Source organism: Enoplosus armatus, chromosome 7 (assembly GCF_043641665.1).
Source record: "Enoplosus armatus isolate fEnoArm2 chromosome 7, fEnoArm2.hap1, whole genome shotgun sequence".
Taxonomy (NCBI): domain Eukaryota; kingdom Metazoa; phylum Chordata; class Actinopteri; order Centrarchiformes; family Enoplosidae; genus Enoplosus; species Enoplosus armatus.
Window position 1 is genome coordinate 18,049,183 of NC_092186.1, and position 24,762 is coordinate 18,073,944.

The following is a 24,762-nucleotide window of genomic DNA, read 5'->3' on the forward strand; positions in this document are numbered from 1 at the left end:
AGGTTGGGCTGTGTCTATAGACAAAGCCGGTGATTTTACACTTTTATTCTACCAGAGTTGTAAATAATTTGGCTGCATTCGCCCTGTTTTTCAATGAAGGTTTAGAAGATTTAGGTTGTATCAGGTGAGTAGCCTGATAGTTTACTCTTCTAGAGAAAGTATTTGAAATAAACTGATTTAGTAAATATTTCACTCAAATTATAGAAATAATAGAAAAGAAGGCAAAGTGCGATGACAAATTTATTTGACAAACAATGTACAAAGTCTAGTAGAAAAACATATTTTGGGGTCTGCAAGTTTGTGTTCCTCTTACTGTGCTTTGTGGTGTATTTCCCCTCCTATATTACTATAATACCTTAAACTTATGGGTCGATATTAAATTCTTGAAATGTGTAATTCTCTTTGCTCGTTTTAAAGGCTTGTTTTTTGTTATTTTTAACTGCTGGACATGACTGTGTGTGTGTGTGTGTGTGTGTGTGTGTGTGTGTGTGGAGTTCGCCCTCCTCGACCCTTCAGGTGTGTCTGGCGGTCGGTCCCGTGACTTCTCCGTGCGTCTCCCCCTGCTCGTCCTCACCGCCTCAGAACGATGATAATGACACACTGTGTCTGTTTGAACTAAAATAAGTGTGTATGTGTTTGTGAGTGTTGGAGCGCGTGGAGAGGGGCTTTATGGGGACAATTAATTTTGACTTTGTGTGTTTCATTTGGAATAGATAGCCCGAGCCTGACGTCAGATCACTAATTGATCCCTGCTCAGCCAATTACTGATAATAATTCAGAAGCAAAGGTATAATTTATTGTGTAAGGGGGCTGATTTGATCCGAAAATAAAGGCCGTTTTAAGCCTGAGGCCGGCGCTGCTCACGTTTTCCACACAATTGAACAAAAGAAAGTTGCAAAGGTTATTATACATTTATTTTATTTACACGGGTCTTATGCAGAATTTACTGTCTTTCGCCTGCATTATAAAAAGGGGTAGTCCTGTTACAAAGAAGAAAGAAGAAAGAAAGCTTATTACATTTCATTTGATCATATCTTATGACTTTTTAATGATCAGGGGGGTCGTTTTGACCGCAGAAGCAGAGAACAGATGCTAAAAATCATTTAATTTAATTAATTAAACTAAATATTGTTAAAAAAATATATATGTGCAACCGATATATAAAGATGAAGAGTTTTATCCAAAAACAACTTATATACATTATAGAAGCGTGCTTACCCGCGTGTATGTGTGCGTGCGTTGCTGCAACACGCTCTAACCCACATACCTCGCGCGCTGCCTTTGAGCTCCGTATGCTCGCGGGGAGTCTGCTCTCACATGCAGTTGCATCACCTCGCTTGATTTCCTTGTTCTCCCTCCGCTTTTAAAGTCCATCATTAACGGGATTAAACAGCTGAGATTTTGGAGAGATGGAGGGTTTGAGGCGATGTTTCCCGGTCTCCTCGCCTGATTGGACCTGGGAAAGATGATGTCAGACGACCGCATGCGCCCCGGATTGGAGAGAGCGGAGTAAACAAAGCCGCGAGGAGGAGGAGGAGGAGGAGAGGTCTCCACATCTCCAGACAGTCCGACCGACACACCGAATCCGACTTTACGCACAGGAGAGGGCGGCCCCGGCGGCGCGTACTGCTAAAGGCTGAAAGTAACACTGACAGTCCCACTTTAATGGGTGACGCGTTAAAAAAGACTTGGAAAAGCTGAAGGGAAACTTACCATCGTCTTTTAATCCGGACGCTGTGCAGTTTTCTCATTCGAGTAAGAGACTGATTTCCTAAATCGGCGCGCAACTGTTCGAAAAGTATCGAAGGAATCACTCGTATGTGTTCTGCATTGTTATTGCGGTTCTGCGCGCAAATGCAAGTATGATGAATTAAATTAGTGAAGTTAAATCCGAGCAGACAAGCCCCGGCTATGCAACCCGGCCGCTTGGAGACAGTCTGAACCGTTTGAATCAGGCTTCATGTTCAGAGCATGGTCCGATAACTGGAAGACAGAGAGAGACAGAAAGTAAGAAATAAAGAGCCAAAAAGACATTTTGGACACTTTGAGACGTGTTTGTGGGGGACGTCTGCCTCTCAGGTCCAGGTGTCCCGCCGAGCGGTGCGGAGTCTCCAGCTCAGGCCGGCAGCGCTGACATGCTTCCCAAAGTCGACGCTGAATCCCTGGGACTCTCTCGATCGTATGGGGAACAGGGGCACATGCCAAGGAACATGCAAGGTAAGAACTGTCATTCATTTTCATCTCTTAAGACTACAGGGCAGATTCACACGCTTCCATTTAAGTCGATTTACGGAGCGTCACCGGGCTGGGAGTCCTCAGTGCGTACCTCAATGTCACCCAAACTTTTAAACGCGCTTATACCCAACACATTTCTGCGGACAATGCAGGCTAATGACTGGTGACTGTCATTATGGGCTGTTATTGGATGATGAAAGTGTTACATTATTAGACATATGAAGGTCTGGTAGTTTACAGAGATTTTTTGGATTTTCTCTTATTATGGCTTGGGGATAGGTTGCTGTTATCATCTTTATTCTGATATAATAATTAGAAAGTATGAATGCAGATCATACTTTTCTAAGGTTTGGCCCGCGATCAAACCCATATACCCAGCTGTCACTCATGCTGGAAGTGTGCGGGCGCCTGGTGCGTAAAAACGGTGAGACAGAGCAGAGATCTGTGTACTAACTGACACGCAGAATTGACTCGTGATTTTGTATCTATACAAAAGTTAGTTTGGACAGAGCTGTTGCCAATTTATCAAAAGAAAAAAACTGCAGAGCATAATTCTAGAGATTTCATTTAGTGACTGACCTCGGGTCAGTAAAGTTTAGTCTAAGAAGCCTATAAATTCGGGTCTAATTTATATTTTATAGCCATTGTAAAATGGTCGTAATTGTGTGACAAATAAATCCAAAGAAATTTATATTTTGTAATGTTCTTAACAAAATTCTGTTTTGTAATTTATCCAATTTTGGCCTAAAAGTTGAATGCAATTTTAAAATCAGATTGAACTAAATTAAAAAGGGGCACCAAATATCGCTGTTATTATCCTTTATTTTATCATCTTTTTGGGGTATTTTTCACACTAATGATGTCAAAAATGTATGGCATAATTGCTTTAGGTCTTTGAATGTGCGGAATTAGGTTTATCATTTAAAAAATGTGCAGCTTTGATTGAGAAATAAATGTTTTCAGATTGGACATATTTATAAAAACGGTATACATAAAAAAAAAAAAAATCTTGATCTGTTAATACAAAGTACACATAAAGCAGCCAAAATGTGAAAAGGGGCTGCCAAGATAATCTCACGTATCTCCCTCTGTCCCCTCGTGTCACAGCGATATAAACGGGCAATCAATTAGCCCGCTCTCGGTTTATGAGACGCTGATAACACCCACAAGAAGGAGTGGCTCGTCGGAGATCTACTTTTACGCAGGATTAAAAACAAGGTAGCTCCGACTGACGGAGGTTTTCTCTCGGAATCATCAGCGTTTTTGACAAATGTCGTAGCTCTTTGGAAATTGCGTGAGGTGAGAGCCAGCAGGTGAGAGACTGACCGGTGTGTTTCTGCACCGTCCAACGAAAAGTAACCTGCACACACTCTGCATGCACAAAAACGCCGCTTGCCAATGAAGCAGGGTTCAACTAAACTAAATTTACCCACATGTTTACATAAAAATAATGTTTATCTTATATCTTCAACTGTTATAATTCCTTAAAATGTGGTTTACATGGTAATAAGCACAGCAGCAGCCTAGACATTGTACAATTTTATTGGAGAAGATATCTGGCTAAAAATATTCTTTATTTGTTGTGTTAGGACCATTTCCGACCAGAGGTACTAATTTATTTTATTTACCACGGCCTCATCCACTGCGCAACTGCATCCAAAGCCCCGATAATGTTTATTTCCTTTATTAGAATGTGTCCAAATCTGCAGCTGTAGCGCGTCACGAGAACGGGCCCTACAGATCCTCTCCTTTATGCGCTTTAAAGCAGAAGAAAGTTCGGAAATGGGGTTTGCTTTGAGCTTCTGTGGAAAAACCCGGCAGCTCGGTGGAACTTGTTGCTTCAGCTGGAATATGCTGCGCGGATCCCAGAAGGGCAACGCGTTAACAAACCAGAAATCATGTCTAATTAAAAGGTCTCAGTGAGCAGATGAGTGGATTTTGAAGTAGAGCAGTAATGTATGTGAAGGGCCTTGGAAGGCGTCTAGTTGACAAAATATTTCCACTTTTACAGCCACATCCACTGAGGTTTTCCTGTTTGATCCTGGCTGCTTTTTATGATTAGAACCATAAATGCTTTTGTAACTGTTGTAAATGTCAGCCTGGCTGTTTGCTTAGCGCTGTCATACACAGTCTTATCAAGGCTAGTATTTCTAATACGCAAGGCAAAGGGGGATACAACAAATACATCGCAATAATATTCGAATCGTTTAGTATATTGAGTCATAAATCTCAATACAAAGAAATGGGAAACGTATGCCATCCTATGTTGTGAAATTCCACTTATTTCCAAATTGATTTTAAATTTCTGCTAGTAGCCTACATTTCCCGCTTTGTCTTTATTTACTACTCATTCTTAATAATGACTGAAGCTGCTTTTGGAAACAACATAAATCATCATGTCAAATCATATTGACGACTTGTATAATGGACTATGTTTTTTCCAAAGTCACATAACAGCCACCAAAACACATAAAAGAAACTAAAGCAGTTGGTCTATAGCATTGCGAGATAAAAAAAAAAAAAAATTCGAGAAGGAAAAATGATGTTGGTTCAAGTTGGTTTTGGATGTTTTTCTCCTCGCCTGCAGAGATAAAGGCTTCTCTGTGTGTCTTCATTTGTCTGTGGGCGGTAACATTTTCTCCTCCAATCCTTAACTCTAATATCTCTCCATTTCCCCCAGCGATTTCACGACTTAGCTGCATGCATATTTATGAGGCTCACTTTCATGCGCTTTTTTTTTTTTGGCTCCTGTCTGCAACGAATGTAGAAGAGAAGGAGAAATAAATGGTCGCGTCCTTTCAACTCATTCCAAAAACGACTATTCATCGTCTTCCCCTCCTCAAATGAAACCTCTACAAGTCCACCAGAACTTTAAAAAAAGACATCTCATTCAGTTGCGTCGCGTGCTTCCCCGTGGTTCATCTTGATGGATGAAAGCGGGCTTTTGGGAAAGAGATTGCTCAGCACTGAAATAGTCTTCTCACTGTGTGTCCGTGTCTCGTCCGCAGCACACCAGATAAAAATGATGGACTACTCATATGACGAAGACCTGGACGAGATGTGTCCCGTGTGTGGAGACAAGGTTTCAGGGTATCACTACGGACTCCTGACCTGCGAGAGCTGCAAGGTTAGTGCCCTCATTCTGGACTCCCCAGTGGAAAGCCATTGCACGATTACAATGATATATTGTGTCTCTGTTGTGTGCTTATGGTGACCTTCCCCTATTGGTATCTAAAATATCCCTAGTTTCTAGAATAGTTTTTGGTAGTGAGGTCTCAATTATGTATAGTGGCCTAATTACTGGTGTTATTATAAAGTTCCTGCGGTGCATCAAAGCCTGTCAGTGTTAGGTTTACAGCTGCTGAACATAGTTTGAGTGTATTATTATCACTTGTGTGTTTGCAGTGTTCAGTAGTGAAGCTGGACAAGTTAATGTGCTCTTTGGTGTTTTTATTGAATATTGCAGGTACAGCCGTATTTGCAACTTTATTATACATTTCATACATAGTAATTCTATGGCTCTTATGTTTCTCTGCGGCTGCTTTATTTCAGTGCATTAACCTCTCTGTGCATCAGTGGAGATGCATTTTTTTGCAGTTACATTTTCACACGCTAGGCGTTTAGCCGACACTCTTGTCCAGAGTGACTTGCAACAAGTGCAAATGTACAGTAAAGATTCAGTCCCCCATCATTAACATTACAGGAAAAACCAAAGGTAAAGAGGCCGAAGGTCGAATATTGTTGTGACAATTGATCTAACAAACTTTTCCTGCGAGTGTCAGAGGATTTTGTAAAGTGGTTGAACGGCTTGGGGAAGAAACAGGAGTTCAAAAGCATGCAAAGCCACCAAACAGGAGGTGGGGGAGGAGGATTTAACCCAGGAAGCAAAGTACACAATAATACCATCTCTGTTTGAACAAGTCTGTATCCGACTGTCTAAAACTCTCATCACAAGTTCATTAAGAGAACAGCAGCATTGTATGGTTGCAAAAATGTTTCACACAGGTTAATAATGAGGCTACTGCAAAGTAAACAGTTGCTGCTATTAATTTGAGCTCTATCAACAACCTCTTTGTCCCTTTCTGCCCATTTCCACTGTGCTCCTCAACACTGAGCTAATAGGCATTACCCACGTTTTTTGTTTGCCCAGTAAAGCTGTCAGCACAAAATTAAGCTAAGACAAATGTCTCTGTGTTTACACTAGTCAGTGTAAAATTGCAGCTCACAGTATTGATGCCGCAGCGCACATTTCTTGCCTATGTGGTCATTATTCAAAGCAGATGTTATAGATTTTATCCCATATTATGACCTTGAGATGCTAAGCACTTGCTTGAATGGAGATGTCAGTGGCATCTCTGCTGCTTTTCAGCCTCAGCACAGGCTCGTGTTGGGAAGCAAATCCACAAACACATTTCCCAGTTTAGTGTGTTTCTGTGTGTGTGTGTGTGTGTGTGTGTGTGTGTGTGTGTGTGTGTGTGTGTGTGTGTGTGTGCATTCAGGATGTGATGAAGAGGTGTTTTATAAAGTGCTGCACATCCTTGTTGAAACATGAATAATATTGATAATTACCTGAAGCTCATTATTGATTATCTCTAAAATGTAGGCAATCTATTCAGTAAAAATACGATTGTCAGGGCTGTACTGATATATCAGTTTGTTGACATGTTACAGGCTCATATTGGCATTAAATATCTGCTATCAGCCAGGCAGTGCAATCCATCTCCAGTGTAATGGAGGTCCTTCTCTGGCCACAGCTGCGTAAAAAGTGGAAACCCAGCATTTACATTTTATTCTTAGTTTTCTTATTAAACTGAAAATACCTTTGTTTTAGTTTTTGATATGCGCTACCAGAGTAGCTTCACATTTTCCACTTTGTGGTATCTAATTTTGGAAATATTTATTCATTTCTGGTGAGTTTTTAGATGGAATCCTACCCTCTATACCCCCTCCTTGCACCCGCTCACCCCACATCTGCACAAGCCCAAAAACGCAGTTGTGAATAGGATGCATTTGTTATCAGGGTCAAATTTATACATTTGTATATATATATATATATATATATATATATATATATTTTTTTTTTTTTTTAAACTTTAATTTAACCAGGCAAAGCTGTAGTTGGGTTGCCAGTTTTGGGCTGAAGAACACACACACATGCAAAAAGAGAGAAAGAGTGACACACACAAGTAAAGATTCTTTAACCTCTTCATAATCCTACCACTTCCCAGAAAAAACACGCATACGCACTCTATAAATATACACACAAACATGCACGGACAGTTCATACTACTCGCCAGCCCACATAAAGTAAACATGGTATCACATCATACCTGTTGAAATAACAACAAGCTGAAGCGGGCTTCATGGTCCTCAATGTGCACAAACAGGCTTAATATCTGCAGGCTGACAGCGCAACAGCAGAATAAGCTGATAATCCTAAAATACTGACATTACAAGCAACTAGTAAAAAGGTCAAGGGTCAGTGCCAGAGAGCACAGTGGACTTATACAATATATTTAAGATATGCAGAAGTTAAAGGAAAATAAAGATGAGCACAGCAGGGTGAGGTCAAAGAGATTGTTGTTTGGTCAAACACATATTAGAGCATGTAAAGAGCATGGGAGGCAAGGACCAGAGGAGATCAAGTGGAAACGTGAATTATATTTTTCCTGGTTGCCGTTTTTGTGCAGAGAGATAGCAGTTTTTTAGGCTGGAATTCCAAGGTCAGGAATACCCAGTTACAGAGATCATTTATCTAATTAAAATTGGACATTACTTTTATGTAGCTAGTATCTACTTTACAGCAAACAATTTCAGATGATTGTGATGATTTCAGATTTTATGGTAATTTGTGACAAGTAAATGAGAAGTTTTGCTATTTTTTAATGGCAACAGAAACAGTTGCTTGCTGGAATCCCTTTAAGAATAAAAATGAGCCTGAGACGAGTGCCTTTTCATGGTTAGAGCTGACGGTCAAATGAAAGCCTTTCAGTGAGGTGTTCTCCGCTTAATCTCCAGACGTGATATTGTGTGGTTTTAAAGCATGCTAGAATTCAGTTTGGTTCAGATATTTATAGCACACACTGTGCACTAAATGGAAAATTGGAGAAAAAGTTCTCTCTAAAGCATGGATTTTTTAGCACTGAGAAGTCGATAATCCAGAACCGAGTGCAGTGGATTTTATTTTATTATTATTTTTTGAGACCAATCAGGCAATGCAGATTGTCAATTAAATTTGTGTTTGGTGAGATATTGACAGCAGCATGTTCTTTTTTTCTTTTTATTATTTTTTTTAAAGACCTGGTTTAAGGATTCTCCTCCTAGGGTATGGATCTAGAATACGTTAATACCATCTTCCCTTCGTTTGATTTTCACTGCTGCTGCCGATAATTAATTCCACGTTGCAGGTACGAATCTCTGTAATCCCGGAACTGTGAATTATGGATATAATTTATTGGATCTTTTGGACTCCTGTGCTCATATTTTTCAATAATTAAGTGGAGAGCTGAAAAGATGCTTTCCCCGAGTCTTTACGTGAGTAGAGAATATTGAGAATAGTAATGTAATTTTGACAGGACACAAATGAGATTTTATACCTTTTAGTTTATAATGCAGGTATGTAGAGAATTTATGTTTTGCCTATTTGTTCAAAGATGAATAAAATGATGTACTACTTATCATGTAAATGCAATTTTATGAATAATTTCCTGACTTAATCAAAAAGTATTACAAATACTAAATTTTCAATTTTATTTTATTTTTTTAAAACAAAGTGTATGTTCATGCCTTGCTTTATATTCTGCATGTGTGTGTCCATAAAGCAGCACAACATCAGTTGGAGTATAGCTTTTTAAAACTTCCCTGTGTGTGTGTGTGTGTGTGTGTCCATTAAGCCTGTCCCTCTCCATCTGTCTGGGAGTGTGAATGGGCCAATTACCATCGCATTGCAGGGGTCAAGCGGGTTGACGTCTTGATTGGTTCTCTCTGTAGGGCTTCTTCAAGCGCACCGTCCAGAACAACAAACGCTACACATGTATAGAGAACCAGAGCTGCCAGATTGACAAGACCCAGAGGAAGCGCTGCCCATACTGCCGCTTCCAAAAGTGCCTGACCGTTGGCATGAAGCTAGAAGGTACAGCAACATGTTTACATTTTTACAGTTTGGCTTATGGCAGAATGACTTGAAAGTTTTGCTGGTGTTTTGCATCTGTAATTGAATGTGTTTCCATCTTAAACATGAGGTTACAATGAGATAAAACCTTGGGAGAAATGTTCAAAAGTGTTTCAAAGTGCAACAAATGGCTGGTAGATAATGTGTAGCTGTCAAAAAGTTTGGGATTCTTCAAAATAGATAAATAGGACACAGTTGTTACAAAAAGCAGAAAGGGTTATCATGTCCGAGCAACCAGTGATTATGACGGCGAGATTTCAGTGTCTTGCTCCAGGGTTCTTAGAACAGGTGGCTGTTATTAGTACTGAACATGTGACTATCCAGTAACCAGTATTCAGATCCTTTGCTAAAGTAAAAGTGGCAATATTGCTATACAGAAATACTCCATCACAAGTAGAAGTGTTGAAAATGTCACGTAAGAAAAGATATGTATTATTAGCAAAATGTCCTTAAAGTACCAAAAGTAAAAGTATTCATAATGCAGATTGACATACCATTATATATTATTTTATTGGATTATTATTACTGATGCTTGTAAAAGTACCATTTTACTGTTGTAGGTGGTTGAGATGGAGCTAACTTTAACTGTTTTATATACTGTTGAATAGTTAAATCCATAACATATGGCATTATGTTTAATAAGCTAATCAAATGTTTTGTGTGTGAAATCTTTATCTGGAAGATAACTACCGTAGTAACTAAAGCTATTAAATCAATTTAGTGGAGTAAAAAGTACCACTCTCTGAAATGTGGTAGAGTAGAAGGATAAAGTAGATTTAAAAGTGAAATACTCAAGTAAAGTGCCTCAAATATGTAAGTACTTGAGTAAATGTACTTAGTTACTCTAACGTGAGAGCATCTAGGCAGCCAAATGCACCCGATGTCCTTCGGACTCACTTTCACCAGAAGTCTTTTAAAATTCTATTTTAATCTCGGAGAATATTTATCTCTTTTACAGTGCACATGCAGCACTGTTTTTTCTGTACGGTTTCATGAAGAGTTTACCACAGATTTTGTCTATTCTGGGGTTTCGTAGTAAACACGGCTCACTAGAATATGATCTAGAACTTACAGAACACATCTGCAGGAATGGAAAAGCAGATCCAGACAGTGTTGTTGTATTCTGTGTGCTGCATCATATATTTTTGAGCTATGATGCCTGTTTGCAATTACTGTTACTGAAAGTCGGGGGGGATAAAAATTATAACTTGGAGCAGCTAAAATTGGAGGTTGGCTGCTTCTGGACTTTCATAGAGGTGTTTTTAAAAACCTCTACCAAAGTTCTAGTGAAATGACAGAGCTAGTGTTTTTCCATTGATTCCCAATTGATTACAGTTAATCACAGCACATTAACTTTTTTGGAAACTCAGAGTGGAAATATTCTTCCGAGATCAATTTGCATGTGAATACTTTCCTTCCAAATTGAGATGTCCACCATTTTTAAAAAAAATACCTGCTCTGACATAATGATTGCCTGAATGAAAGGAGAAGATTATATTTATTTAATCACTTAACAATGAACATCGCTGTAGTATCTGTTCTCGAAAATGTATACCTAGAACTTTGTGAAGTGAAACCTTTCATTTTAACCAAAGCGTTGAAATCCAGCATTGCTTATTAGTATTTTAGATGGGGTCAGGGGGAGTTGCGGGGTATCTGGTAGCTGCTATGCACTTAAACTTGCCAGACAGAGTAATAGATAAAATATTAAACTTGGCGGCAGGGCGAGAATGGTAATGATGATACTTTTGGCCAGCCGAGGAGGCCTCTTTGTTTAATTTGAACGTGGCTCAGAAGCTTGTTCAAATACGGCTATCCAGAAGTGACAGGACGGCAGGGCAAGAAACATTCTTCCAATGTTCAAAGATAATATTTAAAAGCAACTTTTTTTTCCACACGTGAGTTGACATGTTTTATTCTGAAATCACTAATTTTGGAGTGAATAAAGCGACCTGAAGGTCATCTTTCACTAAGTGTAAAATAGAGGATTGAATGGATTGAATGGTTGTTTGTTAACCGAGAGGTTAAGTAACAATGTTGTCCTTACTGCAAATTGTTTTACTTTGTGTACTGTGTACTACTGTTTCAGTCTAATATTGAAACAAAATTCTTCACACATTTGTAATTTAAACCAAATTAAAAATCCCCAGGCTCCTGAAATGATCACATACAACTGAGAAAAGTGAATGTGTTAAAGAAATAAGACCCTGGGAGGGTGAAAGTAGCGCAAAGACAGCCTAACTAAAATCTTTCCGGAGGCTTCTTCTCCCTTTACCTGCCATGTGCGGTGTAATTAATTGCTGTTAATTGTGAATGGCCGCTGGGCAGAATGTCCCGGCCTGTCATTTTCCAGCTGACACGGGTGGGGAGGGGGTATTGTTTGATTTGTTTTTGCTGGCGGTAGCTTTCAGCTCGGGGGCAAGACGGGCCCTGCAGCACTCTGTCAGGGGCCAGAAGCTCCAGTGGGCGACTCCTGCCACAACCAGTAAAGACGTCCCATGCAGAAAGGCTGACACTCCTCAGCATACACACACACTGTCCACACACATACAGCTCTCCCTGGTAAACACATGCATATATTCATGAAAAAGGTGTTCAGAAGGCCACAGGCAAGAGGGAGAAGCTGTCATTTGATCTAAAAAAAAAATGTGCGTACAACAGCGGTGAGAGAGGAAAGGAGGTTTGGGGTCATGCGCTTTGTTATTGCAATCTTTTCATTCCATTACACAGCAGCTTGCAGCAACATGTGAATTCAGGATGTCGAGTGGAAACCAAATGTGGACATAGAAAAATGGGGGAAACTTTAAAGTTGACTCAAACTGTAATTCTTTCTGTATTTTTCGACTATGTACTTTTGCCTTTCCGGCGTTGTTCAGTGTCGTACCTGTCTGCCAACCAATAGGACCGTCTGTATAGCTTTTTAGTTTGCTGTGAGGGTGGTGGCAGTAAAGAAGTCTGTGTTTGCGTGTGTTGGTGTCAAAGTTGAGGGAGGGCAGTGAAACAAAGTGAAACACTGAGAGAGCAGTCGCAGTATCTTGAGCTGATAACAAACAAAAACAGTTAAATCTCGGTGACGTCTGTCTTTGCGCAATGAAAGGAAAACATGTCATATTCTCGTCTGTGTGCTTCTGCCGCAGCATAAATGACTTACCTCTGACTTACCTCTGCATTCAAGATAAAACGACCTCTTTCTTGTTGTTGCATCAACTGCGAGAGTGAAGAACAGCCTGGAGACTCAGTCATAGATTTAATCCCAAATATTAACACTCAACTTAATCTGGATATGAGCGTCATCTTTAACCTCAAATCACTTTAACCACATGCCATCAGCTGCTAACATTTATCATGAAATTCCAAAAAGTGAAATACATGTTTAAAAAAGTGTGTCAATATTAATATTTGTCTATAAAAAGCTTGTTTAATCTGTTAATTTGTCTTTTCCAGTTACTGTCAGGGTCAGAAGGGTCATTGTGTCAAACAGTATTGAAGGAAAAAAAGGCACACACACACACACACACACACTCTCTCTCTTTCATATGTACACACGCACACAACGATGATGGAGCCTGGCAGCCACACACTCATGTAACCACACAAACACACATGCTACACGTGCTGTAAAATCCCTTGCTTCTTGGTATGCACTGTAGCATCTCAGCCAGTGTTGACTCATTGAGAAAAAAAAAGGCCACATCCCACTAAGGTCTGACCCATTAGCACGTCATTCACTTAAGCTGATGAAGCGTGCCGTATCTGAACAGCTCCCACTGGTATGATTTTCTTTTATGCTTGCTACGAGTTGCCTGGCATCATGTGCTTCACTGAGCTGCCTAATATTTCCTTCACTTATGTATCATCTTAAAGACAGTAGCGGAACAGTGGTATTTGTGATTCTGGGAGTTTGAATATACTCTTTTTCCACTGTGTGCTATTTAATGAAGCAGAAATTATATTTTTTTTTATAGTAACTTTTGAAAATATGAAAAAAGTGAAAATATTACAACATTTTAACAAAAACAAAGAACTGCAAGGAACATTTGTCCTGACAGTTTTTTTTGTGTTTAATCACAGCTTGATTCAAATCTGACCAGCCAGAACTGTCTCGTTTTAAACCAGACATGACAATATACTGATTTAAAGTGGCTGTTTTTGGAAGCAAAACTAACTCTCATTTTTCTTTCATTAACTTTTATTGGACTTTTCACTCACACTTACTTACATTACTGAACAGAGTCACACAGGCTTCCTCAGGTATCACTTTTTCCAGCGATTTTTATTTTTAACCATTTTGTTCATGCCGTTAATCCATCATCAATTCTGAATTCATTAATTACTTTGAAATCAAAACCTCTATAGAGCCATTCAGCACAAATTAGGAACCCCATCTGAGTGTTTGTATATTCCTCTCTGTATCTCTCTCCCTCTCCTTCCACTTTTTATTTCCTCCCTGTCTCCATCTTTCTTGCTCTGATTTGTCTTCCATCAGCCTCCCAGTACCTGCAGTGGAAGCCGGGGAGCTGTCCCATTACTTATGCATAGGTATCATAGGTATTCATGTGTGTGCATGGGATAGGGCGCACCCGGAGCAGGGGCCAGGGCCCCGACATGACAAACAGGGTGTCAGCAAGGCTCCGCGGGACCCATTAATATGCTGGCGGCCGACAGGGATCCTCACCTACGCGCGCTTAATATTCCTGTATATTAAACAACCATAAATCAGAGGATATAAGCGCTCAGGGCTGTGTGTGTGATGTGTGTTAGGGGCTATATGTGCATAGAAATTGCGTGTGTGTGTGTGTGTGTGTGTGTGTGTGTGTGTGTGTGTGAATGATGCTGTGTGTGTGTGCTTGTTTGTGTTCGTACATGTTTGAGATGATGTTTACACGGGGTACTGGATACTTTTGGGAAAGAGGAACAGGGTTTTGGTTGGGTCAGTTTATGAATTTATAGATGTGTGTGTGTGTGTGTGCAACCGAGTGTGTTTCTGTGTGGACGTGTTCTCAGACAGTAAGTGAAGGGAAGTCAGAGAGGAAGACAGCATCAGCCTTTTAGCCTTTCAGCCTGGCTTTAGCCCCAAAGCCTCACTGCTAACCCACAATATCCCCCAACTCAGATCCTTTTCTCACAAATAGAGGTTCCTTGTGATGTTTTCTCTTCATATATTCATTTTCTTCTTGTATTCTCCTTATATTTTCAGTCTACAGTTTACCTGTTTCTCTTTTCTTTTTGGCCTCTACCTTTGCGCTAAGCTGTTGTGTGTCTAAGTGCTCATCTGCACTTTCCAGCCACCTCCTGTCAATCAAGCTGATTTTCTGTTGATGAAGTTGGAATATCTGTAGGCTGCCTGTTCAGCAGTGGTGGCTGTCACTGTCATGCTAACTACTCAGTTTGTGTTTATGCCAAACAAACCACATCATTTTCTTGGCACCGCAGAAAGACCTACCAGTGAGTTTAAGTTACTAACAGACGCTCGGCAAGCTTTTATGAAAAGGGTAATTCAATTACGGCTTTTTAATATATCATTTTTTTTTGCATGAAAACATTCACAAATTACTACCTTAAAAGCAGTAAATATAACTAAACTGGCTGTGTTTACTTGTTTTTGCTTATTTTTTTATTTTTTTGTACACAATTTTAACCCCTTAAAGTTCCAGGGTCACATGGTTACTGTGTCATCAGAAGCTCAATGCTGCAGCATCTAACCCATTAACATCTCTTCACCTCAGTCAAACACACACATTCATCCTCTACCCAGCACACACGCATACACTATCCCCCTCCCCCTTCCATATTAATCTGCGTTACATACATGCAAATCACCTTGTTTAATTAGAAAGAATCTGTGTGTCTGTGTGGTGGTGGTGAGACCTACACCCCCCAATCCTGATATTCATGATTTGATGTGGGTCCCTGGGTCAGAGGCAGGCAAGAAGGCAGTCAGGGCCTAATTTTGTTTTCCCAGTAGGGCCAACTATTAGTTTCTTAGCTCATTAATTACGCTGTTGTAGAGAAATCATTAATATTTAAAGTCGCCCTACAATAATGTATAATGGATATATTTGGCGGCTCCTGATTTCTTCTTTTTTTACTTTTGATGTGTGATCAATTTTTTAACGGTCATGATAATCCCTGAGCCTGGGTGAGTGGGCACTGCACCTCAAGCATGTCGGAAAATGGTTGTGTGTGTGTGTGTGTGCGTGTGTGTGTGTGTGTGTGTGTAAAATCACTGTGTATAAATTACATACCATTTGAGCCGTTGGGTGCTCTCCAAGGTGGCGGAGCGTCTGGCCTGATACCATCTCTCTCTGTGATCTGGACCAGTGTGTAATGCTTTCCATGTTAGCCAGTGTGTTTGTGTGTGTGTTTTCTTTAAGAATGTATGAGAAAGAGTCAGCATGTGGGTGTGCGTGTGTGAGAGTGTGTGTGTGTGTGTGTGTGTGTGTGTGTGTTTGTATGTGTGTGTGTGTGTGTGTCTCCCCTCTCGGCTCCTCTCGCTCAGATCAGTGACAGACACTTTTGTGACGGAGGTCATTAAAATCACTCCCAAGGCAGCTCGGAGTGTGTGTGTGTGTGTGTGTGTGCCCCTCCCCACCCAAACGCCAGCCCCCCACCCCGCCCTCTCCACACCCCTTCTTCAATTTTCTTCTTCTGTTCTTTCATTCATCCGTCAAGACATCAGGAGCTGGAGTAGACCCAGGCTGACTCGCCATGTTATCTGACTATTCAGAGCAAATGTATGTGCATTTATTTGCATATACAGTTAAATATGTAGGTTTCTGTTCAAGAGGGAGGCAAGACCTTATTGCATACAATGAAAACAAGTCTATAATATTCTACAGTATCGATATTAGTGAGTGTTTTTCTGTTGGGTAGTCTCCCAGACGTCCGTTAGCTTGTTGCACGCTGGGCTCGTCGAGCCTCGTCAAAGTAAGAAGTAATTAAGTATGAATAATTAACACCAGTGCCCCCCGACTGGGAGACAGCAGAGCAGCTTCCCCATGGCAGCAGTCGGCCAGATCACACATGGCCCTCGTAGCAGTCCACTGTGTGCCCGGCTCGTTCATTAGAAATACCCACGGCACAGACTCGTTGTGATCCTCACCACAGGAGCCTGCACTGAGGGGGGAGGCAGGGAGCATCATGGGAATGTTTGGTTCATCAGAAAAAAAAAACCCAATTTGCTTATTGTCCGCCTTTTCAGCCTTTGGGGTTTTGTAAAGAAAAAAGTTTCTACTAATGGACAGTGACATTTTGAAGCTTTTAAATACTGCATAATCAGATAGCATTTTGAAACATGAATTTTAGAAAGAGAACTTGAATTTTCTTTGAGTCTATACCAATATCTAGCTTTTGAGGTGTGTATTTCCTGAGTGGTAGACAGAGATAGCCAGCTGTACAATGATTATTTAGCAGAGCGGCTCATAGAGGTTTGTGTCCCTGGTCAATGAGTAACAACACTATCTGTTAGACCTGTGGGGTTTAGGAGTCAACAGGTAAATGTCAAGTGTAATCAACATAGGAAAACCTTTGCCCTACATACAAGTTACAAATGAAGAGTTCACTTCCATAGCACCATGCTTATATCCATGTACATACATGGACAAATCTTATAGTATCACTAAAATATAGAAGATTTAGGCTGTAAAAGTGTTTTTAGTATTTTTTGTTTCAACCAAAGTCAGACATTGTAGGTCAAAAAAATTATTATATGGAGCCGGGGAGCAGGGTAATACTTTAATAAAACTTCAGAAAAAAACATGGACTTTTTTTTTTTGTCATGGCACCACATTGCGTCACTTTGCAAGGTTGGATCTACTTCCAAATGACGAAAGCCTCAATGGCTGTGTTACCATGGAAGCCATGCTCATGCGGGTCCAGCGAAATATGACAGTTACAATAGCTTGGAAAATAGCGACACGCGGCACTGAATGTGATGAATTTACTGTTTATCAGATCATACATGAGAATTAGTTAGCTAGCATGATGTTTTTCCAGGTTTTTTGAGAGTTTTTTCTCTGAATATTACCTACTTCCCCGGCTCTGTTATGTTGTTGTTTTTCCGACAGTGGTCTTAATACATATGTACACAAGGTGGATTTCTCATTCTAGATGAAACACTTTAAATAATTGTTTTATTGCTTAAATTAAGTGTAAATGTGTCAAAAGGTGGTTAGTGTTGTATAAGACCCCATGAACACTGTCAAGAATGAGTAACATGCAAGACAAAGACTTTAGAGCTAATATTGTCTTCTTCCTTTCTTGTCTCCTTTTTCATCTCTCTTTCTGCCTGTCAGCTGTGCGGGCGGACCGCATGCGTGGTGGTCGCAACAAGTTTGGCCCGATGTACAAACGTGACCGGGCCCTCAAGCAGCAAAAGAAGGCGCTGATCCGAGCCAACGGCCTGAAGATTGAGGCCATGACTCAGGTGATGCAAGCCGTGCCCACCGACCTCACCATCACCTCAGCCATCCAGAACATCCACTCGGCCGCATCCAAGGGCCTTCCGCTAAGCCACCACCCCGGCCACCACACTGGTCACCATCACCACCACCACCACCATCATGCCACCGCCCTGCCCCCCACAGACTACGACCGCAGCCCATTTGTCACTTCGCCGGTCAGCATGGCAATGCCACCACACGCTGGCAGCCTGCAGGGCTACCAGGCGGCCTACGGACACTTCCAGGGCACGCGCACCATAAAGTCTGAGTACCCTGACCCGTACACCAGCTCGCCGGAGTCCATCATGGGCTACGCCTACGTCGATGCCTACCAGTCAGGCTCGCCGCCCAGCTTCCCTCACCTGATCGTAGAGCTGCTTAAGTGTGAGCCAGATGAGCCGCAGGTTCAGGCCAAGATCCTGGCCTACCTGCAGCAGGAGCAGGCCAGCCGAGGCAAACACGAGAAGCTCAACACCTTCGGCCTCATGTGCAAGATGGCCGACCAGACACTCTTCTCCATCGTGGAGTGGGCACGCAGCAGCATCTTCTTCCGTGAACTCAAGGTAGGTGTGCACGATCCATGTGATGTTTAAATGTGAGGAAAAATTTATATATGTTATGTTTTAAACATCCTTATTTTCATGGTTTTTGCCATCATTCCTATCAGTTATGATAGCGTACTACTGTATAAGCTTTAATTCTGTTTGTAGTTACTCTGCAGACCTTTAATAAATTATCCTGCATTTTGTTTCAATGCTGAATCTTTCACCACGTTGTCATCCATAATTGACAGTGCTTTACACAGTTCAAGAACATCATCTGCTCAACAGGCCTTTAATCTTCCTCTTGTATGCACTGGCTCAACACTAATGCAGAGTACACAGGGCCGTGTGGGGCGAGGGGTGTCTGCTCGTAGCTGCCACCGCTGTCTGTCCCACTGCCTGATCAAAATTCAGCAGCCAGCCATATTTACTCTGTGTGTGACACATTTTGGCTATGGGATGTGAAAACTTTGACTATGAGCTTCAGGCACTTTTCATACTAACAGGGTCCTAGTCGAAGGGTTTTTATGTGAACTGAATACCGCCCATCTCCCCTTGAAATATTCCTCAGATATAAATGGGCACACTGTGTGATGATATGAGATACTGGCCATTAGCATATTGGTCAAACAAAAATACCGAGAGCTGACCATATCACACAGAGGATACAATAGCAATAAATTGTATTGCTTTTCCATTTTAATAATTTAATTGCTTAATTAATTTAATTTCAGTTTAATTAAGATTGTTTTTAACCTTTAGTTATTTGTGATGGATAATATTTAACAGCATTTTCACTAGGTGCATATAATCTGCCTGGTAAACAATGTGTCCTCTGTGAGTGTATAGCACAGTCAATACCAACTGACCAATAGTAATTCACTGCAAAAGCGCAATAATTCCCACTTATTCATCACAGAGCTCAAGGGAGAGTTTCTGGTGTGTGTTTGCACGCTCGCAGCTTTATTTGCTCTGAATGAAGGTTAATGTTCTGAGCGACATGAAAGGCATTTGATTAGTCTGTGCTTCACCTGTTTTTCCTCCCGTTGTCTGACTCCTTTGTCTGTTTGTTTCACACCACATTGCCAAAGGCTCAGCTGCATATTCATGGGCCCTGTTACAAAAAATTCCCTCCAAATATTTAATATTATTTTGTTTTTCAAAGGGGAAAATAACACATGAAGTAAATGTAATATTAAAAACAGAGCCAATTACAACGCAGAGTCCTTGAAAAACACATGTTGACATTTAGCACGCACCGTGTCCCCGCTATTGACATTTTCGAGATCTGTATTTGTATTCAACTGGGATGCACAGTACTTCACTCATATATACACACACACACACAGGCTTGCAGGGTGTGGCCACAGCTAATAATTGTGTGGTTTGCCCATTAACTTTGAATGATCATTCCTGCTTCACTGTGAAGCCTCTCTATTTCTCACACCCTCATCCTAATTCAATTATCTCACCCACTTGTGTTTGTCACTCCCTGATTTGCTGCTGAATGAAATGTCATTATGTTTGCCTAATGACTACCCATATTACTGCTTAATAGTAATTGAGCTGGGTGCCTGTTACAGAGGTAGAAAATGACCTGAGCTCAATGCAGGAGAAACCTCTTCCTGCACCCCCGAACCCCCTCAAAAAACCTCTCCTGCTCCTGTTGCACGGGCCCCATTGGTTTAGGGGAGGTGGGGGCACATTTCACTTTAGTGAGGGAGATAATTTAACTGAGCCCCCCCTTGCCCTGTTTTTAAAGACAAGGGGGATTGAAAAATAATGTGCGAGCTGTGGCTCTGACAGTTTTTCCCACACAAGCCTGAATCCTCTCTTCTTTGCTTGTTTCTCATTAGTACTGGGAGGACTGCTGAGCAAGGCTTAGTGTTGGTGATGGTAAGGAGAATAAGCAAACCATGAGCCAAACTGATCAGCTTTCTCAATTGTCCCATGCTGATAGTGAACACATTTTTACTGCCATTGTGGGAATTGTTGTGATACACGTCTCCTTCAAATTATTTGTTTTAGAGGGTTTTTTTCAGCTGAGCTGAGTGTGTGCGTGCATGTACATGCTAATGTTAGGGGATTCATTTCTGTAGAAGCAAAAGATGTATACACTTAAAACTACATACTACAAATGGTGTGTGTGTCCCATTGTTTTAACTTATAATTGCTAGTTCAATAAAAGATATCATGTTTTTGAATCCACCTGCCCTTTGAGGTCTCCTGTTAATATAGATCTGACCATTAGATGTGAGGTCGAGTCTGGGAGCAGAGAGACAGGAAGCAGAGTAGAATTAAATGTTGTCACAGGAGTAGCGTGGCACTGTAGGAAGCTATAAATACACTTTCATCTCACACACACACACACAAACACACACACAGATATACCCACATTAAGACACAGACACCGCTCACACATAACGCACAGCCCGTCTCTCTATTATTAGCTCCGTAAGAACAAAAGAATTTCTGTGGTAATAGAGCCAAGCTGGGAGGGTGTGTGCAAGGCGTCTGCCAAAAAAAGTGTTTAAAGATTTAGTTTCCATAAGTTGGCCTCGGTCACAGGACTCATAAATATTTAGCCATTAGGAGTACCTTCTAAAGAGTTCCCCCCATTCTTTCCCAATGCGGCGCATTGCCTCTCTCTCTTTCTCCCCCTCTTTCTGGGAATGAGGCATGACGTGAGGGATGTTTATTTCTAACACCTTGGATCCGAGAAGTTGGGGTGGGCTCTTACCGCCAACCTACTCCAGTTTTGATTGGTTTAACACCTTGACAATTAGAGCACATCAGGTCTGGTGCACTGGTTTTGAAATCAATGACAAAGTGTAGTTATGAGGGGAGGTTTTGGCAGGGCTGAGGTCATGATTGCTTGTGGTTATTTTAATAAAATTTTGAGCGAGCTGAAAACAGGTGCGTTTGTGTTTATGTCTGTCTAGATATCTTTGTACATAAACCTATTATATTTTCAATGTGTGTGAGTCTATTCAGCCCTTATTGTGAGTTCCTAATCACAAAGTCTGAGTTTGTGTTTTTCAACACATTAATGTTGTTACAAGTGCAGATTTAGGTCAGTTGTTTAATGTGTGTATTGATTTTTTTATTGAAAGATTGGATTGTTGTTTAACAAATCTGGGCTCGTTTTAACAGTTATTTCCTCAAAAAAGTATTGCAGAAGTGTATTGATGTCAATTGACAATTATTGACCTCATCGTTGAAAAATCTACATTTTGCAGAACACATTACATTACATTTTGTTGAGTATGTGTTGCAGGAAATGCGTGGATGTGTTTCATAGTTTGTATAAGGTATATGAAAGCATATTACCAGTGCTTAATCCAGTGCGTGTGTAGAGTATATGCCGGTATTTTAGTGTGTTCTAAGGGGGGAAACACATGTGTTTGTCTCTCAGTGACATTTGCTAGCACAGGGCTGGTACTCTGCCACCCCTCCCCTCTCCATCCTCCCCTGTCCTGCCATGAACCCCTCTGCCTGCCCTGGTGCCAACCGCCAACCAGACAAGTTAGTCTGTGAAAGGACAAATCCACTCTAAATGCTTTCTAAAGGCAGCTCCTGACAATAGTGCATCTTGACTTTATGCATAAATGTTGTTGTTTGGTGGCATTAAAAGGTCACAGCTTCTTTATTGACAATAGCCTCAGTGAAACTGTTTTTTTCAGAATTTTCTTGATTTGAAAATACAAAAGGAAAAAAAAAAACTAACTGTAAAACAAAATTGTAAGGGCTCACTTATTGGATGGCATTCTGGGAAATATAGGAATTCTCTGAGTGAAGCAGAAATAGATGAGGGGACAGTGCACTTCATAACGAAGATTCATAAATGCATTGAATGTCATAAATCAGTGTTGTGTAAAAGTCTGTACATCCCAGACTATCTGAGATCGGAATATGATTTTTTAAAATTATTTCTACTTTCCTTTGTCCTCACCTCTTCTCTATAAAGCCTATGACAATGTGTAATATTGTTTGATAAAACATAACCCAAGATCTACATTACATGAAAAAAATACATGTAGACATTTTAGAAAAAAATCAAGAGCTTAGTTAAAACATTTCATTGAATGAAAAAGCAAAAGCAAAACAAACAAAAAACTGAAAATAAACAGGCGAGTAAATTTACACATTGCAAAACTGCCCTTGTAAGAGATAAAATTATAAGATAAGTGAGAGTTTGTCTTACAAACAACTAAGGTAAATTATCAAACTTCACTTTAATTATCAAAGTTACTGGTTGACAAAATGTAAATAACTGAACATTTAGAATTAAAAAAAGAAAGTCATGCTTTCTTTGTGAAGACTGTAAACACAGCCTCACCTCTTCTAACGTTCTTGTTTGTGCTGAATATGAGAGTGGACAACTGCTGCCGGTGTTCGCATGTGTATTTAAACTGTGTGCATGTGTGTATGTGTGTGTGTGTGCGTGAGAGTGACTCATACTGTAGCTGGTCCAGTGCTCCCCTCTCCCCTCTCCTCCATTGTTCCAGCGCTGGGATGGCTGACCTGACTCCCACCACAAACACAATGAGAGGGAGAATTTAGCAGGGCAATCGGGACTATTGATGATTCATATGTTTATATCTTACCTTCCAAACTCTACTCCCTTTTCACCACACCACCCCACCCCCTTCCTCTCTACACCCTTTAATAAAAAGGATGTGTGTCTTGGTGTTGGGACAGCAAGCACCTTTGTGTGACTTGTCAACACACAACCTACAAAGGTTGATGAAGTCATGGAAATGACCACGTCAGAAAATACTTTTATGTAATCCAGTGTGTTTTTTTTCTGTATCCCCCTGTATATGTATATTGAGTTTTAAGCTCTATGAACCAACTGACAAACCTAGAAAACAAATAATTTTTGAACTGCAGGTGTGGTCTGGAAATTATTACAGCTCATGCCAACACATAAAAATGAAACAGTGTTTGCAAGATTACGCTTTGTAGCAGGGGCACTAGAATATAATAAATGAAAAAAATCAAACTTCAGCCTCAAAAATGACTTCAGAATTGAGCCCCAGAAAATCCACCTTTTATAATGTGTATCACAACATTTCAAAGAGGGTTGAAGAAGTCATGAAGGCAAAGCACCATAATTCCCAAGTTTGTATTCAGAGATTTTAAGGCATCTCTATTATTTTGTCTAAATCCTAACTGTTAACAACAGCAATAAGACAATTGTGTGTGACTCTGAACTACAATCTTTTTACTTCAGTCATGCTAACGATGACATGTCGTTAAGAATCTGTCTTCAGTAAAATACCGTGTAACTTTATACATATATTTAGTCCGTCCACCTGATAAAAGTGCAGCAGGGAGGAAAATAGCCGTGACATTTTGAAATGTGGCTTCACTGTTTATTTTAGTCATCCAGGGACAGTTTTTTGGGGGGATCCAGACAGGTTTTTGTGCCTCTCTGTCTCTTTTTTTTCAGTTTTGTCTCTCTGCATGTAGCGGGAATGGCAAAAGCAGAACTAAGGGCCATTAAGTTGAGGAGGAACTGTATTAGAAGTCTTGTTCCCTGGGAAAGCTCCCAGCTGAGATGGGACGGCCATATTGGATAAACAGATGGCCGGGGAGAGGAAAGGACAGGCGAGGAGAACAGAGGTGAAACAAAGAGGGGAGATGAGAGAGGAGACGAGTAGAGGAGGAATGTGGAATGTGAGAGCGGAGGAGAGGGACGGAAAGGAGAAGGGATAACAAAGAGGGAAGAGGTAAGGGAGAAAATGTACAAGGTGATGTGACAGAGGAGAGGAGGATACTAAAAGACAGAAGAGGAAAGCAAACAAAAAAAGAGAGATGACAGTTAAAGAAAATTAACATTAAGGTCAAAAGGGCAGGAAAGGGATGAGGTAATGCATGTAAACATAGAACAAGACAGGCATATAACTGGTGTTTACGCAAAACCAGATCAAAGGCAAAATTATATTTCATTGCAATAACAAAATACTCTTTTACTCACATCATCCTTAATTTGGTAGGGCTCAGGTCGTCAGGGTGGCCTGGGGGTTTAAGACGCTGACCATGTGATTGCAACATCCACAGTTTGCATCTTTGTTGCATGTCATCCCCACCTCTCTCTCTCTCTTCACATTTTCTTTCAGCTGTCAACTATTATTTCCTACAAATAAATGAAATGCAGACTAATAATAATAATAATAATTTGGTTAGACTAGTGTCTGGCTCAAGGGTGTTTAACAGGAATACCATTCAGCACATTGAATGTCACTTTTTTTTTTAAATGTCAAAAGAAACTGTCAAAACATTTAAAGAAACTACACTGTTGATTTTCTTATTTGAATAAAATTTTAATGTAAATATTAAATTCATTTTTCAACACATTTCCAAACAT

General features: G+C 40.5%; 1 protein-coding gene across 1 annotated transcript in view; it reads left to right on the forward strand.

Annotated features, from left to right (window-relative positions):
* Positions 1-2,105: 2,105 nt before the first annotated feature.
* nr5a2 (nuclear receptor subfamily 5, group A, member 2) overlaps positions 2,106-24,762 on the forward strand; it is a 64,852-nt gene continuing 42,195 nt past the window's right edge. Inside the window, exons 1-4 of the mRNA XM_070908266.1 lie at positions 2,106-2,217; positions 5,244-5,362; positions 9,226-9,367; positions 17,701-18,410. Of these exons, the coding sequence (XP_070764367.1) occupies positions 2,136-2,217; positions 5,244-5,362; positions 9,226-9,367; positions 17,701-18,410 (1,053 nt within the window). The 5' untranslated portion in view covers positions 2,106-2,135. The remainder of the gene's footprint in view (positions 2,218-5,243; positions 5,363-9,225; positions 9,368-17,700; positions 18,411-24,762) is intronic.